Source organism: Canis lupus, chromosome 6 (assembly GCF_048164855.1).
Source record: "Canis lupus baileyi chromosome 6, mCanLup2.hap1, whole genome shotgun sequence".
In the NCBI taxonomy this organism is placed as follows: Eukaryota; Metazoa; Chordata; class Mammalia; order Carnivora; family Canidae; genus Canis; species Canis lupus.
In genome coordinates, this window is record NC_132843.1 from 51,311,760 (window position 1) to 51,331,671 (window position 19,912).

The window sequence follows — 19,912 nt, forward strand, 5'->3', positions numbered from 1 at the left end:
TGGTCTAATAGTTGAATGGGCATAAGACAGAGTAAGAGGATAGAAGCAAATTTAATTTCATACGTACAGGAGCCCCAAAGATGTGAGAGGCCTCAAGCTACTCAGGCAATGGAGGCTTCTATGCATCCTGAGCTAAGGAGAAGGGGAGGGAGTTTGGGGTCTCGGCGGCAGGGGGACAATTCCCAGGAAGATGGAAGAGCAAATGTTTAGGAAACCAATGTGTGTCAGGCCACTCAGATAAGTCTTTCTAATATAAAACATTATTTCCAGTGTTAATGCTCTTCCTGGTATAAGCCCTTGATCTACCTTCTTGCAGGCAGTTAAGAGAGACATAGACAAAACAAAACAGAACCTTTTCTGAGTCTGCTGAGTCCTGATGCCTTTAGCTCAAAACAATCCACTCGTCAAAGTGGCATATTGTGGGGTGATGTCCTCTGCTCCCTCACTGTTCGGTGACAGAGGCAACAGAGGAGAAAAGGTCAGGGAAAGTCGGAATTAGGTGAGCAGAGGGCCTTCTGAGTGCTCCCATGGAAAGCAGAAAACAGGGGTTGGGGGCAGAAAGGGAAGGCAGGCCAACAGTCTGCAAATTCTCCATGGGCAAGCTGCGGCCTGCAGGGGGACAGGGTCAGAGGCATAGTTCCCAGTGGGGTCACGGACATCCCACAGTGGTGAGGGGCAGCTGGAAGGCTGGCATGTGGGTGCAGCGGTTGGTGAGAGGGAGCAGCACTGCTCTGCCAAGCTCAGCTCTGTGTTTTGGCTGCAGAAACTCCAGCCTGGCCTCTGGCTCTGGCTTGGCTTCTGGGGCAGGGGCTCTTGGGAGGGGAGCCTGCAGGCGGGGAGCTGGAAGCAGGCAGGAGTCCTGAGGTGCTTCCACCTCAGCCTAACTTCCCTAACACCTGACACAGCACACAGCATAGAAGCATGCTCAATAAGCATTGGTGGATGAATGAATGAATGAATAAGTCCCTGCATTGCCCATCAGGCTGTCACACGAAGTCATTTTATAGCTGGGGGTATTGAAGATAGGAGGAACAGACAGAAATGAGGGATCATCATTTGCTCCTGCTGCTGATAATCATCAAAGATGTCTGTAGGGCTTTGCATTTTGAAAACCCCGACCAGGGAAGAGTTGAGGGGGCATCATGCCTGCTCTGAAGGAGGGCAGTTGCCACTTCCCTCATAATTTGAAGCCTCTGAGATATTCTTCCTTTTAAAACAGAGAGAAGTGACCAGCAGGTGAAAAGCTCATCTTGCAAGAAAACCCAGCTGAGCTGCCGAGCTGCTGTGGGGAGGGCGGCAGGCTGTCCTTGCCCCCTCCCTGCTGTAGGCTGACTCATTCCCTCTGCCACAGACAGATTGTGTCTTGCGTGGGAGCTGCTATGCAGAACTCAAAGCTGTTCCCTGAGAGTTACAGGAATTACAACCTGCTGAAAGGAACAATTGATCTAAATATGTTCTTTTAATGATATTTTAGTTTTATTATCATTTTATTAATGGGTTCCTAAGAAGAAACAGCAGGTCCCACGGTCTTCAGAAAATCATTTGCTTTTCTCCTTGGGGACACTTGGTCTATTGGCTCTGAATTCTAAACCCTGCAGTGTCAGGTCAGGCCTCTGTACCTGGCATAAATCCCAGGATAAAATCTCTTTGTATGGCTGCTGCCTTGGGATCAGAATCTCTGGGCGTGCTCCCCCAGCAGATGGCATCACCCAGGGATCTGATGACTTAGCAAGACCCTGAAGAGGCATTATGGGCTCATTATTGTCAGGATATGTCAGAACAGCTGACAGCTGTCAAGGCCTCCCGGGCAACAAGGAGCAGACACTGTATGTGTTATATTTCCAGGTGCCCAGACTGAATGCTCTCCTCCCCAGGAAGTGACCTGGCTGGCAGGGGTCCACCCTTCACCCCAGATGATTGCTTTTGGTTCTTTTCCCTGGAAGATGCGGTGAGAGTGAGGTTTCTAACCATTCCTCATTTGCAAAGCTCTGGTAGTGGCTGGTGGTTGCTGATAAAGCAGGTGGTGTTCAGGTCAATTTTTATTGTGTGACATGAATGAGAGAGGGCTTTCAGGTCAGCAAGTTGTCTGCTGGATATTGTCAGGGTCAGGCTGCTCGGAGCACCCGGTTGGTTTGTTAATCTAACGCAATTACACAACTGTTTGCCGAGTGCCTCCTGGAGGGCTGGGGCAGAAAAGTGAAAGGTAGGCTCAGCTTCAAGGAGCCCACAGCATAGCAAATGATTCCCCAAGAACTTGATAAAAATGCCAAGAGCTCAGCTTCCCCATATATAGAATGGAGGTAATAAAAACCTAATAGTGATCTTCAGGGGATATAAAGGAATAATGGACGCCAATAAAGGATTCTGTACGTTATCTGGCATATGGTAGATGGACATTATTTGTTGAAGGAATAAATGAATAAAGGTTAATCAAAGCAGCAAGGGTTGATCAAGCATGTATATTGTGTTGATAGGTACAAAGTCTAAGCTAGGATCTTAATGTACCTGCAGGTGGGGAGAAGTACCGGTTAGGTGGTGACGGGCAGATCTATTACCCAAGTCAGGGAGTGTGAAGGTTGGAGGTTGACTCTCAGGTCACAGAGGGAATGCTAGGTAGAGACACAGAATCAAAGGATCGACAGAGTAAGGGGGCTTTGGGTGACTGTAGCATCCAGAGTGCTGGGTTAATGAGTGTGGGTGGGCAGAGGAGGGTGAAAGGAGTGGAGACACAATGAGTGAGTGGATTTCGAGGCGGGAGGCCCTGTCTGCTAGGATATAATGGTGTTGGAGGTGTGTTTGCATGGGCTGGCCTTGTTTCTGAAAAGAGGGAGAAGAAGGAACTTCCCTCTTGGAGGCACTTCCATTCATCCCTGACTCCTTGGTCTGAGCACCTAGTAAGTGTTGTGTTAAAATATACTGAGTTGAATGTTGCTTCTCTTTCCACTGCTCCTACCAGCTTTCAGCCCAGTAGTACAGACCTTGACTCCAGAGCCAGGCTGCCTGTGCTACATCTGCTCTGCTTACTAGCTTGTAGCCTTACTAGTAATCGCTCTGCCTCAGTGTGCTGGTAAATATGAACGATACCTCATAGGGATGTTAGGGGGTTGGATGAGTTAGTATAGGCAAATGCTTAGACTAGTGCCTTAAATTCTGTATAACTTTTGGGCATTATTATTACTACTTTCATCATTGACATAAAGATCCATGTGATTCTGGAGGGTAATCAAAAAAGAGAGTCCTGATTTGGAAGGAGGACCTTTGGATCTAATTCTACATTGCCTAGGGCCTGGCACATAGTAGGTGCTCAGTGAATGCTTCTTATTTTGAATTGTGTACAGTGGAGTTGCAGGCAGAGTGAGGCAGCGTGGACAGGTCAGAATGGGAACTCTGTCTGCTGAAGCTGAAGTAAGAATGGGAGACAGCCTTGGGGGCTATGGGGTGGCATGGGCCAAGCCAGGCTGGGTCAGACCTAGTGCTGAGGATGAAGGTCAGGAGGAGGAAGCATGGGCTCTGCTGTCTCCTTTGTTGTTTTGTCCTTTCTCTTCTCCATCGATTGGAAGGCTGGCATGGAGATGATGGTCCTGGAAGAAATAGGTTTTCTTAAGAAATGTCTTTGACAGGGCAGCCCCAGTGGCTTAGCGGTTTAGTGGTGCTTTCAGCCTGGGGTGTGATTCTAGAGATCCGGGATCGAGTCCCATATTGGGCTCCCTGCATGGAGCCTGCTTCTCCCTCTGCTTGTGTCTCTGCCTCTCTCTCTCTCTCTGTGCCTCTCATGAATCAATCAATCAATCAATAAATCTATCTTAAAAAAAAAGAAAGAAATGTCTTTGACATTTAACCCCACTGTCCAAACATGGTGGAGTGTACATAGTGGGAGATACACATGGGTGTGCCTTCACCCATAGAGGAGAACACAGCCTTTCTGGAGGTCAAATAGGCTCATTAGGATTATTTACTTTTTTCCCCCCCCTCACTGATAAGAGATATACAGCATACAACAATTACTCCTGAATATTCATCAGTGATCTCTCCCCAGGAAGTAAAATCTTCTTGCTTTCATATAAATTTCATAAATAAATTGAAAGTATTTATGTGGAAATATTTAATCCCACTTGTACACAAAAAATTCCTACATTGAACCCTAAACCCTACTGGGAAATACTCTTCTTCAATTTTTTTTCTAGTGCACATAAACCAATTTTTTCAATGATGATGCACGTAGCAAATGCATGTGTAGAAGGAAGCAACTCTCTTCTCTTGAGAGAGTAAAATTCTCTTTCCTTTGGCCAGATAGTTGTGATGGGTAAATTTGATTTATTCCCATTATTCAGTGAGATACAAGGGGGAGTGAACTCAGGAAGATTTAAATTAGGGAAGTGACATGAATCTCTAGGGAAATCGTTACCCAGTTGCATTTGGGGAGCTGTTGGACAAGAATGATTGAGAGCGAGTGAATTTTAATGTAGATGTGATACCTTGAAGTACCACTATCTGCCCTCCTGTAGAATTGTTCACTACCTTCCTCCTCCTTTTTATTGACTGCTAGAAGTACTTGACCATGGATGCTAATGTGTTCATTTGCTTAAAAATATTAATTGAGCAACATTTGATTTTACAGCATAATTGTTTTTATACAGACCTTTTTTAATAGCAGTTATAGGTTCACAGCAAAATTAAGAGGAAGGTACAGAGACTTCCCATATGCCTCCTGCCCCCACACATGCGCAGCCTCCCCAATTATCAGCGTCTCTGTCAGAGTGGTGTATTTATTATAATTGACGAAATTACACTGACACATCATAATCACCCCAACTCCATAGTTCACATTAGGGTTCACCATTGGCACTGGTACGTTCTGTGGGTTTGGACAAATATATGACGACACGTGTCCATTATTACTGTATTGTACAGAGTATTTTCACTGCCTTAAAAGCCTTCTATATTCTATCAATTCATCCTACTTTCTCCCCAGCCTCTGGAAACCATTGCTTTTTTGCTATCTCCATAATCTTGCCTTTTCCAGAACATCATACAATTGGAATTATACAGCATGTAGCCTTTTCAGATTGGTTTCTTTTACTTAATAGCATTTAAGGTTCTTCTATGTCTTTTCATGGCCTGGTAGATCATTTCTTTTTATCATTGAATAATATTCCATCCATTGTCTGGATGGACTACAGTTTATTATTTTTTTTTTTATTTTTTTATTTTTTTAAATTTTATTTATTTATTTATGATAGTCAGAGAGAGAGAGAGAGAGAGAGGCAGAGACACAGGCAGAGGGAGAAGCAGGCTCCATGCACCGGGAGCCCGATGTGGGATTCGATCCCAGGTCTCCAGAATCGCGCCCTGGGCCAAAGGCAGGCGCCAAACCGCTGCGCCACCCAGGGATCCCCTGGACTGCAGTTTATTAACCCATCCACCTACTGAAGGACATCTTGGTTGTGTCCAAGTTTTGGCAATTATGAACAAAGGTGCTATAAACATCTCTGGTTTTTGTGTAGACATAAGTTTTGGGTACCTTTGGGTAAATACCAACCATTTGTTTGTTAGATTATGTGCTAAGAGTATGTGTAGTCTTATACAAAACACCCAAATTGTCTTCCGAAGTGGCTGTACCATTTTGCCTTCCCAGCAGCAATGTACAAAAGTTCCTGTTGCTCCACATCTTTGCCAGCAGTTGGTGTTGTCAGTGTTGCCAGCATTTGGGGTTTGTGATTTTGGCCATTCTAACAGATGTGTTGTGGTGGCTCATTGTTATTTCAATTTGCATTTCCTGAAGACATGTGATGTGGAGTGTCTTCTCATGTCTCATGTCATGTTTTTTCTTTTCTTTTTCTTAAAGATTTTATTTATTTATTCCTGAGAGACACAGAGAGAGAGGCAGAGACACAGGCAGAGGGAGAAGCAGGCTCCATGCAGGGAGCCCGACATGGGACTCGATCCCAGGTCTCCAGGACCACGCCCCGGGCTGAAGGCGGCGCTAAACCGCTGAGCCACTGGGGATGCCCTCATGTCATGTTTTTTCATATGTTTATCTGCACCTGTATATATTCTTCAGTGAAGTGCATGTTAAATTTTGAGCCATTTTTAATCAAGCTGTTTGTTTTATTATTGTTGAGTTTTAAAACTTCTTTGTGTATTTTGGATGCCAGTTCTTTATCAGATATGTCTTTTGCAAATATTTTATCCCAGTCTGTGGCTTGTGTTCTCATTCTTTTGACATAGAGCAGAAGTTATTAATTTTAATGAAGTCTAGCCTATTATTTCATGTAATTGTCTTTCATGTATTATGTCTTATTATTATGTAAATGTCACATAATTATCTTTCATGTATCATGTCTTTGGTGTTGTGTCTAAAAAGGGCTCAACATGCCTAACGTCATCTAGGTTTTCTCCTATGTCATCTTCTAGGAGTTTTATAGTGTTGCGTTTAAATTTAGGTTTATGATCCATTTTTAGTTAATTTTGGTGAAAGATGTAAGTTCTGTGTCTAGATTTTTTTTTTGCATGTGCATGTCCAGTTGTTCTAGTACCATTTGTTGAAAAGACACTATTTGCTCTATTGTGTTACCTTTGCCCTTTTGTCAAAGATCAGTTGACTATATTTATGAAAGTCTATTTCTGGGCTCTTATTCTGTTTCATTGATCTATTTGTTTATTTTTTCATCAATACATCACTCTTTTTTTTCTTTTAAGATTTTATTTTTATGTAATCTCCATACCCAATGTGGGGCTCAAAATCACAACTCAGATCAAGAGTCACATGCCCTACCAACTGAGCTAGCCAGGCACATCCTATTACTGTCTTAATTCCTATAGCTTCATAGTAGCTTCTTGAAGTAGGGTAGCATCAGACCTCCCAACTTTGTTCTTCTCCTTCAATATTGTGTTGGCTGTTAGAGTCTTTTGCCTCTGTATATGTACTTGAGAATCCATTTGTTGATATCTACAAAATAACTTTTTGGGATTTTGATTGGGATTGCATTGACTCTAGGTCAAACTGTGAAGAATTGACATCTTGACTATATTGAATCTTCCTATCCACAAACATGGGATATCTCTCCATTTATTTAGTTATTTGATTTTGTTCATCAGAGTTTTGTGGTTTCTCTCAAATAGACTTGCACATATTTTGTTAGGTTTATGTTTAAATATTTCATTTTTAGATAATGCTAATGTAAATGATATTGTGTTTTTAGTTTCAAGTTCCATTTGGTCATTGCTGGTATAAAGGAAAGCAATTGACTTATGTATTTTAATTGTGTATCCTACAACCTTGCTATAATTGCTTATTAGTCTCAGGAGTTTCTTAGTCAGTTTATTTTTTATTTTTTACACAGATGATCGTGTCGTCTGTGAACAAGGACAGTTTTATTTCTTCCTTCCCAATTTGTATACCATTTATTTCCCTTTCTTATTTCATTAACTAGTATTTCCAGTATAATGTTGAAAAGGCATGGTGAGAAGGGACCTCACCCCCTTTTGCCTTTTTCTGATCTTCATAGGAAAGGCTTAAATTTCTCACCATTGAGTATGTTTATCAAGTTGAGGAAGTTCCTTTTATTCCTAGCTTTCTGAAAATTTTTATCATGAATGGGTGTTGGATTTTGTCAAATGCTTTATCTGCATCTATTGTGATTCTTCTTTTTTAGCCTGTTGATGAGATGGATTACATTAATTGGTTTTTAAATGTAGAACCAACCTTGTATACCTGGGCTAAGTCCCATTTGGCCATGGTGGGTAATTCTTTTTATACATTGTTGTACTTGATTTGCTAATATTTTGTTGAGGATTTTTCATCTATGTTTATGAGAGATATTGGCCTATAATTTTCTTTTCTTGTAATGTCTTTGTCTGGTTTTCATATTAGGGTAATACCGACCTCATCAAAGGAATTAGAAATACCTTTGCTCTACAATCAAGTGATTGTAGAGAACTGTTACACTTTCTCCTTTAAATGTTTGATAGAATTCACCAATGAACTCATATAGGCCTGGTGCTTTTTGTTTTAGAAGATTATTAATTAGTTTAATTTATTTAATAGATATAGGTCTATTCAGATTGTCTATTAATCTTGTGTGAATTTTCATAGATTGTGCCTTTTAAGGAATTGTGTTAATCTAGGCTATCAAATTTGTAGATATAGTTCTAGTATGTGAGCTCATAGTATGTGAGTTGTACTAAAAAATTACCCCCAAATACAGTTATCTTGGGGTTCTTCCTCTTTGGACTCAGTTTTAAGAAATTCCATTCAAATAATTGTTAGAGAATAAATTACTATTCTAGGAGACCTATGAAGACCCATGGATGATGACAGTGCAGCAAGAAGGAGGGATGGAGGAGGTGTAGCAGGGGGATGAGATCAAGTTATCAAAGGAAAGAATAAAGAGATCAATCAAGTTTGAAAGATGTGTGAAGGAAGGAAAGGAAAGGTGGGAACCAATGAATGTGTAGAAATGAAGATACAGATGCAAATGGTATTTCATTCACAATTTTTGGTGGGAGATGATATCTTGAACCCAAGTTGGGCTTGTCCTAGGGTGCACACATGACAAAATGAGGGGAGGCCTGCTTGGGGCTCTTTTAGCTTGAAGAAGTGCTTCTCAACCTTCTCTAATTCATGCTGGATAGTATGATTATAACTGTATTGCACATAGAGAATGATATAATTGTATGGCACACTGGGGTTAACTGTGAGAGCTATTGATCACATAAGGAATCCAGTCTGTGATTTGTGGCTCCCAGGCCTAGCCCTGCAACCCTGGGGACTTGGGGGAAATGATATCTTCTGGCACACCAGTGACCCATTTTGTAGCATACTGGTTAGAAGCTCTGGTTTGAGGAAGCAGCTTGTCTTGCTCAGGAGAGAAAGAACTGAAGCCCACAAACTTCACTGGTGAAAAATGCCTTGGAGCTAGATATAGGTCCAGTTTTGAGTAGAGCATTCATTCTGCAGGACTCACTCTAGTTCAGGCCACTACCAGTTAAGTGATGTTTATTGAGTGCCTATTAAATACCATGCTCTGTGCAATGAGCAGAAGACCTGTGGAGCATGTGTGCATCCTGGGAAGGAAGAGGAAAGCTTTTTGTCTGAAATCTGTGAGACAACCAGCCCAAAAGTGAGGAGCTTCTGCTACTTTTTTTCGGTCAAGACACTGAGGCCTTTGGTTGTCAAGAAGTGGAAGGTATCCATTGACAACTTCTTGGGGCTGGAACAGTAGACTTAGCAGAAGCAGTAATAGGAGGCAGCAGCTTTGGCTATGGCTGAAGGCCTTTTTCAGGGACTCTGTGGATAATGAGTACCTTAGAAGCACTTCTGGGAATTACAGAGACCTTAGAAAACTGGCCAAGTGAACTGTTTGGTGAGCATGTGGAAACATATCTTGGAACTCTGCAAAACAGATGTGGAGACTTAGAAGGCAGACTGGTGATCCTGTAATAATGAGTAAGAGTAGTGTTAAATAATGTCATTATGGACTGAATGTTGTGACATGTGCCCTCCATCATTCATATGTCAAAGGCTTAACCCCCAGTGCAATGGTACTTGGAGAGGCTTTTGGGAGATAGGGTTAGATGAGGTCATGAGGGGTCCTGATCTGATGGGATTAATGCCTTTGTAAGAAAAGACACCAGAGAGCTTGCTCTGTTTCCATGAACATGCTCTGAGGAAAGCTCATGTGAGCATAGAGTGAGAAGGCAGCTGCTTACAAGCTAAGAGGAGAGGCCTCAGAATTAACCTCCCTGCTTGTGCCCTGACCTTGGACTTCTCAGCCTCCAGAACTGCGAGAATTAAATGTCTGCTGTTAAAGTCCCCAGCCTATCATATTTTTTATAGCAGCTCAAGCTGACTAATACAGTTGTCATACCTTACCATCACTCTTGATTTGATTCTCATAACGATGCAGTCTGGAGACCATACATGTGTTTGGAAGTAGAGCCCACTCCACAGTAACATTAGAGTGGGCAGGGTGTCCAGACAGCAGGTCTCATTTCTGGGCCTTGAGTTGGGCCCTAGGCTTGGTCCTTTCCAGACTATGCCACTTGCTTCTCACCATGGCTTGCACACTGGATATCAGGATCTCCATTTTACAGATGAGGAAACTGAGACTCAGTGATTCCTAGGAAGCATGTTATGCAGATTTGGACTCCGGCTGTTTAATTATATTCAGAGTCCTGTTCTCTTGAGCAGAGCTTAAGCTAGGAATGGAAGAGCTGATCTTTTATCTAATATCTGTCTAAATTCACATTTCATGCTCTTTTAAAAAGTTATTTATTTAAGTAATCTCCACACCCCATGTGGGGCTCAAACTCAAGACCCCAAAGTCAAGAGTGACATGCTCTTCTGACAGCCAGCCAGGCATCCCTCAAATTTCATTTTCTCTACTGGTATAATTCTCTGTACTCTGGGAAGATTGTTTTCTAACTATTTTAAGTCTCTCTTTCAACCTTAAAATATAGATAAGATAAAAATAAATATAAACTTTTTTTTGGAAGAAATTAGGGTTAGATACGGTCATGGGGAAAATATGTAGGTAGGTGTAAACTTCTCTGCCTCTTTAATAAAACTTTGGTTTGGATGATTTTTATAAGCAGGAAAGGATTAAGTCAAAGTGTTGAGAAAAGTGGACTGGATTCTTCATTACGTCATTTCAATCATCAGGCCCTGGAAGATTCCATTCCTTGAAAGCTAGAGAAGGCAATTTCAGGGAAGTTAGAGGGGACCTGAGACACAGATATGGGATCAAGTGCATTTGTTGGGCATAACAGCTAAGTGCTCTTGGCTGGAAGTGAATATGAGAAAGAAGAATAATGAGCCAGATTTGAGTACAATCATTTGAGGGATGTTCTGGGGAGATCACCTTCATCTTCTTCTTCATCATCATCACTAACATTTAAGCACTTTATATATTTTATTTTACTTAATATTCATGACAGCTCTATAAAGTAGAACTTGTTAACATCTGCATTTAACAGGTAAGGAAACAGGCTTGGAGAGATGGTTTCCTCATCACTGGTGGATCAACTGTGAACAATGAGGATATTGATATTACTGAGTGTTGCCTACATGGAGGGGTACTGTGCTGTCTGGGAGCAATGTGGGTTTGACTCAGTAAGCAGGATGATGATAGTGAAGATTTGGGGACAAGAAGTGATGTGTTTAGAACAGTGTTGTAGACAATTAACCAATACAAGCTAGGATGTATTAAAGCAGCAATATTGGTGGTCTGAAGATCAGTTAGGAGGGTATCTGTGGTTCAGGGGAGAGAAAAGATATTTAAACTGGGTGGTGGCAGGGGCATCTAGGTGGCTCAGTGGTTGAGCATCTGTCTTCGGCTCAGGTCATGATCCCGGGGTCCTGGGATGAGTCCTGCTTTGGGCTCCCTGTAGGGAGCCTGCTTCTTCCTCTGCCTGTGTCTCTGCCTCTCTCTCTGTGTCTGTCATGAATAAATAAATAAATAAATGAAATCTTAAAAAAAAAAAAAAAAAGCCCAGAGTGGTGGCAGAAGGCTTGGCATGGAGGGAATGGATAGAGAGACCATGAGGCTATCAGAGGTTGATGGTCCCTGAGTGAGTACTGAAGTCAAGGAGGCATGAAGGACTCCATGCTAATTTAAGATTTCAGATTTGGGCAGTGGGAGTATGATAGGCCTTCAATAGAAGTGCAAAGGGAGGTGGGCCTATTTGGTTGGGCTTAAGGGTCCCAGAGAATATCTGGCTGTATTTGTAGAGCATTTCTGCAGGAAGTCAGGTTTAGGATTTGGGCATCAGTTGCAAAATGGTGGAACATGAGGCCTTGGAAGTGTCTGTTCCCAGTCTGAGTATCTGAAGCTATGGGGTCCAGCCTTGACTCTTGCCCTTGGGGCTTTGCTTGCTCACCTCATCTCCCTATTTCTGGCCTGCAAGCTAGCCCATGTTGCAACTTACTGTGAATTAGGAAAAGCATCCTTCTTCTGGACACTTGTCTGATATCTGCCAGAAAAAGTCAAACCTATCATGATTATGAGCATACTCAAGACCACTGGAGAATCTGTTGTTTTGTGTCTCCAGTTCTGTAGCTGCTGCAGTGACTGCCGAGGCCCCTTAGCCTTTTACTTTGTCCAGAGTCACTGAGGGAGGAAAGTTTGGGATAGTAGAAACAGAACCCATATCAGGACTTTAGAGATCATGACCATTACAGGTAGAGGACAGAGGAGACAAGTACTCAGAACTTGAATGGCCCGGAGCCCAGTCTTTTGAATCACAGCTTATTGCAATTTCTCAACTAGGTCTTCTGCTCCCCAGGTTAGTTTGTTTCTGCTGTCCCATACTCAGACGCTTTTTGGTGTCAGTATAGATTTTTCTCTGCTTGGCTGGTAGGTATCTTGAGACCAACTACTGCATCTCCTTTTGCCTTTTTTTTTTTTTTTTTTAGTAGACTCAATGCCGAGTCTGCAGCCCTGCATGGGATTTGAACTCACAACCCTGAGATCAAGACCTGAGCTTAGATCATGAGTCAGATGCTTAACCAACTGAGCCAACCAGGTGCCCCAGCATCTTATTATTTGCTTTTTATAGCACTTAGCATGACGAAGCAGACAGACAAGTGCTAATAAGTGGTGTTGGTGATCCCATCATCTCCCTGGGCAGAGGGTCAGGTGGCCTCACACAGCTACCTGTTAACCTGTAGGTTAGAATAAAGGACCAGAAGTGATGGCATGGTGGAAGGATGAGAGTTGGAGGGAGCCTGGAAGTATGCCTCAGGCAGAGCCATTTTGTATAAAGCAGTATAGTAGAAGATGATTGGGAAAACAGTAATTTACTCCTGGTATGTACTCACAGATTGTGGCAAATTTTTGAAAATTTCTTCCTGTTAAATCTGCCTTTGGTCTATTACAAAATATCAAGAGCACCAAAGCCATCTTGAAAGGTAATCAAATTGGCAAACAGCAGAGCTTTTTGAAAGCAAATAACTTGAGGCTGAATTGATTGCTGTTTTGATAAGACGACAGCGGTTACATCAGATGAGGGGAAGCCAGTGTTCTGAGGATTTAGGAAATGGAATAACAGCATTCCTCACTCACTTCCAAAAAATGACTCTGACCTATGTTTAATGAAATGCTGTCACAGAAAACAACTACTTTTGATTGCCTGCCTGAAAATTTTTGATTAATAATTTTACTATCAAGTAAATGGGGTAGTGACAACTTCCCATGGTAGATTTTGTTTCATAGGTGATATTTGGAATGTTCAGCTTGTTTCCCTCTCAGCTTCTCTTATGCCTCCTTGTTTTAGAGTCAGAAAATACCACTTCACACTTTATGAAGCCAGACAACAACATCAAGGTAAGTCTATGAACTGGGTGGGGGTTGTAATAAGCGTGCTTTAAAACTGTAGCACTTTGAAACACTGTATTAAGTGGTTGCAAAAGGAAAATTGGCACATCAGCGTGACAGTTTATTTTGTAGTCCTGGGTAGCTCTATTTTTGACACTGGCTGGCCTTCTCCCGCGGCTGTTACTCCTTGGCAAAGATGATCTGAACATGCCCTTTTCTGAGTCAAAATACCTTGGCTCAGTGATTCTTAATCACTTTTTTAGAGCATCATAGACATGAGTTCTTTGAGAAGCTCATGAAAGCCACACACAGTTTCCCCAGAAAAGGGCTGCATATAATTTCAGGAGGTTCAAGGTACAGACAACAAGCTGAAAACTCTGACTTACTTCATCTTAAGAACTTCAGCCACCGAACTTTTGAGTCACAGTTCACTGGTCTGCCAGTCTAGACGTCAGTCATTTCACAATGGCTCCTCCTTCTTTCTCTTGAACCCCTTCATCTCCCTTCCTAAAGCAGTGACTACATGCACAGGGGAATGAGGACACAGCCAAGAGTGAGGCAGGTCTCTCTTAGCTCTGCTTCTAGAATACTGTGCTAAAAAGGGCAGGGCCCTGAATTCATTTAACAAATAGCACTTGAGCACATACTGGGTACTCGATGTTGTGGTGAGTCTGAAAGGACGAGTGGCTAGGAGGTGGCCCCTGCCCTCAAGGGACTCACATCTACTGGTGGAGACCAGCTTCAAAACAAATGATAAAATGCCAGGTCTTGGCTCCTTTACACAGCCAGATGATGTCATGAATCCGACCAGCCACCTCACTGATGCGTAATGTTTCTTATAAAATGAAATAAGTGACAAAATTTCACAGGCAAAATGAATCAAAAAGGCATGTCTTGTCAACAATGAATGCCTTTGTACAGATTTCTCTAGAAGTTTCTGAGAGCGGGAGCATTTCTGTTTGAAGAAGTTTCTAGAAGTGGGCTTGCTAGATCAAAGGGTTTGAATATTTAAGTATTTGCTAGAGAGACCCGAATTACCTTCCAGAAAAGGTTGTGTCAGTTTCCTGCCTCAGGAAAATCCCTATCATTTATGAATGATAATAACTTGTTCAGTGATGCATTTTGCAAGAAAGAGTAATAATTCCTTACAGGGAGCTCTGTGTGAGTTCTTGTTTCCTTCTTGGAGAGCCTCACTTGTGATCTCTGGGAGAACCCCATGGTAAGAATGACCTCGCCCACTGTTGCATCTCCAGGCATGGTTTTTGGCATTTCATGTGTCCTTGTCCTCCGGATAGCCTGCTCCCAAATGCTCTGTGTCCCCGCCTCTCTCTCTGTCTCTCTCTCTCCACTGCTCTGGGCCAGGGTCTCCTTTGCTGCCACCTGCTTTGTCCTGATTCTGTTCTTCAGCAGGATGTAAGGGCCTCTGGAGGTGAACCCTAAATCGGTCCCTGTAGCTCCCGGCAATAGAGAGCATCCCTGTCTTTTCCCTTGCAGGCAAGGGGAGTGGATTTGGCTGGCACAGATCAGATTCTGGGCTGGGGAGGGGAAGAAGGGAGGAGGGTGATAGCAAATTTTTCTTTTGGCTGGGGGTGGCTTTCCAGTTTTATTTTGGTTATTGGATTTTTTGTTTTTTTTTTTAATGTGACTAATTATTGGAGCCGGTTTGAGGGCAAGAACTTTGTGCCCTGGCCTCATGAGGATCTCAGGGGATGGCGGTCAGGGCCACCACCAGCCTACAGCCTTTATGCCAAGTATATGTGGTCCCACCACAGGAGCAAGGTGAGTCACGGGAGTCACCTTCATGCACATTTGAAAAAGGGACCTTTCCCGTAGGCGAACTCATCTCTGAGCCAGAATGGTTGGCTTGGTAAGAATAAGGCAGGCTGTGCCTCGGCCCCCCACTCACACCCTCCATGGCTTGCCTCTGTGCACTAATCTGTCCACAGCAGTCCTGACTGTGGTTGCCACTCCTGGCTGCTGCTCGGAGGGCATCCACATCAGTGGCCTGTGGTGTGCACAGAGAGACACAGACCTGTCAAGGGCTCAGCAGAGGCCTTGGTGTCAGTGAACTCATCTTCCCTGGCCCTGCTTCCTCCCCACTGCTTCTTGCACAGTGATCTCTCCTGTGTTCTGGCTGCAAACACAGCCCTGTGCCAGGATTTTTCAGTTTGAGCACATTTTGTGTTTAGCTTTGGTTGGTAGCTTTTTATTCTGGGTGCAGCTGGCCTCGTGCAAGGCTTTGTCTCATTGGTTTAACCTTGGTGGTAATGCTGTAGGAGCTAATGCTAGCTGCTCTAACAGAGCAGCTCCGAAATCCCAGCTGCCTAACTCGAGAGATTTTTATTTTTGACTCACAAAGCAGTCCAGTGACTGTGTTTAATATGGTGACCAGGCTCCTTCTGTCTGCCCCCCTGTGCCACCCCCCTTTGCCATCTTGACCTGAGGCCAGCGAAGGGGCAAGAGAGGATGTAGAGGGCCTCATTTTGACCTGCAAATGGGTCGCATCACTGCTGCTCACCTTCTGTTGGTAGGAACTGGTCATATGGGGCCTAGATGTGGATTCCCTGGGAAATGTGTCCTTGGCTGGGTAACTGTTCTCAAAAATACCTTCATTCCATGGAGGAGGAACACTGACCTTTGGTAGGCAGTAGGCTCTCTCTGCCTCAGGGCTGTGCTGAGAGGGGCTTCCACTCCTGCCTGGTGGTTACCCTTCTATTCTGTGAGGAGAAGAAGTCCTTATATTTTATTGAGCAACAGCCTCTGCTCAGAGATAACCTTTATTAAGGCTTCAGGTGGGAATGGGAGAACTTTAACCTTTCTTTCTTTGATCAGACTTACCTCTGTTCCTGCTCTACCCAGTGAGTGCAGACCTCTCCGTAGTCTCTTTTCGCTCTCCAAAAAAAGTCACAGAAAAATGTGCCTGGGAGCCGCTCAGAACCTCCCTTCCACCCAACCACCCCCCAACCATTCCCCCTCCAGGTTTTTTTTTTTTTTTTTTTGTGACTTTGGCTAGAGGATGACTAGGGAGAGAAAGACCATCTAATAAAGGCAGTGTCATCGCTTCCTGTGTTTGCTGAGGTGGGTGGGGGTGGGACAGTAGCTCTGAGAACTCTGAAGAGGCTCAGGGAATTAATAAAGTCTGACAAAGACTGTGGAGCCTGATCCGGAAGGGGACAGCCCACCTTCCTGTGGAGCCTTTCTTCCTTCAATGATGTCAGAAGCGGCTGCCGTTGCCTTGGCAACTTCATCACCAAGCTCCAAGGGCACACGTGCTGGTTTCAGGGCTCTCTTCCTAATGATGAAGAGCTATAGATGAATCTTACTGTCCCCCAAATGCAAGTGAATCATAGGGAGATACACTCCAGTACTCAGTGCAGTCTGTGGCCGTAGACAGCTCAAGGGAGTGGACGATACTGGAAGAATCTGGAGGACACGTAGGGGACCACGGACTCTTTCTTTGTACACAAAATTTTATGTTTTATTTTTTTTTTTAAAGATTTTATTTTATTTACTCAGGAGAGACACAGAGCGCGCGAGAGAGACAGAGACACAGGCAGAGGGAGAACCAGGCCCCGCACAGGGAGCCCAAAGCAGGACTCGATTCCTGGTCTCCAGGATCAGGCCGTGGGCTGCAGGTGGCGCTAAGCCGCTGAGCCACTGGGGCTGCCCAACTTTTATGTTTTAGAAAAAAGAAATTGCTGATCTGCCTTCTGACAGTACTCTTCCCTTCTGCCCCTTTCGGATGGAAAGCCTGAGCAAGTCACATGGCCCATTGCCCAAGAGTCTTGCTGTAGGACTGGAAGGTTCTGGAGATATTGCAGAGGTGGGCACCATTGGGTGCAGCGTAGCAGAGAAGGGGCAAAGCCTTACCTCTTGGCTACCCACCATCAGCAGATACATTCTTTTTCTTTCCATGCTCCCTTTCTGAGTAGCTGGGAAGTTCAAAAACACCAGTGAATGAAGGTGAGGCAGCATTTTGTGGTGGCCCAACACACAGGTACTTGAATCACAGTGACGCAGTGGCTCTGCTACCTCCTGCCTGTGTGAGCTGAACTCAATTAATTAACCTTATTGAGCTTCAGTATCTTTGTCTGTAAAATGGTAACAATACCAGCCCCATAACATTTTAATGAATGAATAGCACATGTGAAATGCTTAGCACAGTGTTTGGCACATAATAGGTACTCAAATAAATGATGATTATTTTTCCAATTTAGAATATTAAAATTTTCCCAGTTCAGGCCTGACACCAGCATACTTGAAGCCTTTGCACAAATTAGAAAAAAGTGCCTCGACTGCAGACAAATTGAAATAAGGTGCTTCCTCATCCAGCCTGGGGCAGCCCTTGAGCAGGTTCACAGAGTCCTGTAGCTTGGCCGAGGAGCAGAGCCCTTCACCTTAGCACTCACCAGCCCTGGCTTAGACCTCTCGCTTCCTTGGTTCTCAGCAATTTGCCTGGAAAGTCTCTTGAAAAGGTTGTCTCACAGAAACATTCTGAAAAATCTCAAAATAATAAGAGATAGAGGGGACTGAAGATGTGGCCAACTTTGACCATAGGACATCAGCTGTGAGTTGAGCAGTGCTGGTCTGTTCTCTGCTCACTCACAGGGATGTCCTGTCATGAGCTGCCCGCAGCGTCAGCTGTGTGGTTTTCTTTGTTCTTTCTTGTTCTTGTTGTTGTTGTTATTATTATTATTTAGGTTGGCTGTGGGAAGCTGGCCCTGGGGGAGCTGTAGCCTACCTGCAGATGCTGTAGGTTTTAGCAAACAAAGCCCTCCTAGTGCCACTGTCTTGTCCACTGAGCTGCAGCCGTAATGGCCGTTGGAGCGAATCATTCAGTACGTATTTGCAGGGCCCCACCACAGCCTAGGCTGAGGCATGGTTATAAAACATTAGACATAGCCTCTGTTCTCAGGGGGCTCATCTTCTAGTGGGGGAGCAGAAAGAAACCCAATGGTCATCCGGTCTTGTACACTGATGTATTTGGTAATCTCAAGTGCTAGACATTTTATAGGACAGGTTATAAAAGCTCTGGATGATGCTAAATTTCTCCAGAGAGGATTTATTTCTGCTCTGGCTGGCTATTATCCTGGGGGCATATTGCCTTAGTCGTGTTTGGGATTGAAGTGATTCAGAGCTGTGTTTCAGTTTTGTGAGGACTGTTTATTTCTTATTCACTTTTACTTCTTAGAGGTAACCCTTCAAGAGGGTGTTGGCAGAGTATTGTGCCTTCCCCAAGATGTCCGCATTCCTTTTTTTTTTTTTAAGTAGACTCTACCCCCAATGTCAGGTTTAAACTCACAACCCTGAGATCAAGAGTTGCATGCTCTACCGACTGAGCTAGCCAGGTGCCCCAAGATGCCCACATCCTAATGCTGGGAATCCATGAACATGTTAGGTTCAATGGCAAAGGAGAATGAAGGTTGCAATGGAGCTAAGGTCACTAATCAATTGCTATTAAAATAGATTGTCCTGGATTCTCTGGGTGGTCCCAAAGGAGTCACGGGGCCCTTAACAGTAGAAAAGGGTAGCAGAAGAGGAGAGTAAAGTGATGCTTAGTGAGAGGGACTTAATCTGCTGTTGCTGGTGCCAAAGATGGGGAAAGGGCCACACACCAAGGACTATGAGCAGCTTCTGGGATCTGGAAAAAGCAAGGGCACAGATTGTCCTAGGGCCTCCAGAGAGAATGTGACCCTGATGGCACCTAGATTTGAGCCTAGTGAGACCCATGTCAGAATTCTAACCTACAGAATTGTAAGATACTAAATTTTTGTTGTTTAAAGCCATTCCCTTGGTGATAATTAGTTGCAATGGGAGACAAATGCAAGGAGTCCCAGCTAAAGGGTTGAATGTTTCCCAGAGCATCCTCTTGGTGGGTCTTGACTCCATGTTTTGTCTCCATAGTGCTGTGAGACTGCTGCAAGCTTTGCCTTCTATGTCTTATATGTTATTATTCTGTCTCTTGCTTAGTGGCTTCTGCTTGCTGCTTGCAAGTCAGCAACTGTCTGGAGAGCCAGAGGGGTCCAGAGATCAGAATCACTTCTCCACACTTCTTTTTTCCCAAGGATCTGATGCCTCAGACTTGGGCTTCTTTGGTAGCCCTGAACTCGGATCTGTGTCTCTCAGGCCACTGATACTGATCACTGGTACTGATCTCAGCATTTGGGCTCATGCTGCTTGCAGATCAGCAGATCTCCCTGGCAGTAAACAAAGGGTAACTGTTGTGTTGATGTTATCATTAACTGAGTTTAAGGAACCTGGTCCCAGCTTAGCCTTGGGCATGTCATTGCCCTTCTCTGGCTCTTGTTTCTTTACTGTGTCTAATGAGGTTTTCAGCTGAGATGGTCTCCAGATTCTCTTCCATGTCTTGCATCTCCAGTTCTAGAGTCTCTGTGTAGGAGAGCACTGTGCTGGTAGGTTTGGCAGGGGTCACACAGGTGGAATCCTTGTCCAGAAGGTACTTCCGGTGTCCTTATCTTATTGGTGAAATAAGGTCTGTTTATGTAGAAGAAGATTAGAGAACTGAATAGTATATTATCAAATGACAAAACAGCTCAGAGAGGCAGAGAGCAAAGACTTCAATTTGGATCTAATGA

The 19,912-nt window shown here is 43.8% G+C and overlaps 1 protein-coding gene and 1 long non-coding RNA gene across 3 annotated transcripts in view; one reads left to right on the plus strand and one right to left on the minus strand.

Annotated features, from left to right (window-relative positions):
* Positions 1–19,912, plus strand: part of LOC140635611 (lymphotactin-like) — a 194,462-nt gene that overhangs the window by 7,261 nt on the left and 167,289 nt on the right. Inside the window, exons 2-4 of one of the 2 annotated variants that reach the window (XM_072830502.1) lie at positions 13,276–13,325; positions 14,468–14,535; positions 14,975–15,095. In XM_072830502.1, the coding sequence (XP_072686603.1) occupies positions 15,010–15,095 (86 nt within the window). In that variant the 5' untranslated portion in view covers positions 13,276–13,325; positions 14,468–14,535; positions 14,975–15,009. Of the gene's footprint in view, positions 1–13,275; positions 13,326–14,467; positions 14,536–14,962; positions 15,096–19,912 lie in introns of those variants that run through there. The other variant, XM_072830503.1, reaches the window with a different exon arrangement.
* On the minus strand, positions 1,507–16,309 carry LOC140635614 (uncharacterized). The gene is made up of 3 exons (XR_012032950.1): positions 16,155–16,309; positions 15,952–16,033; positions 1,507–3,581 (listed from the first exon to the last, which is right to left on the minus strand). It is a non-coding gene; the product is annotated as an uncharacterized lncRNA (long non-coding RNA).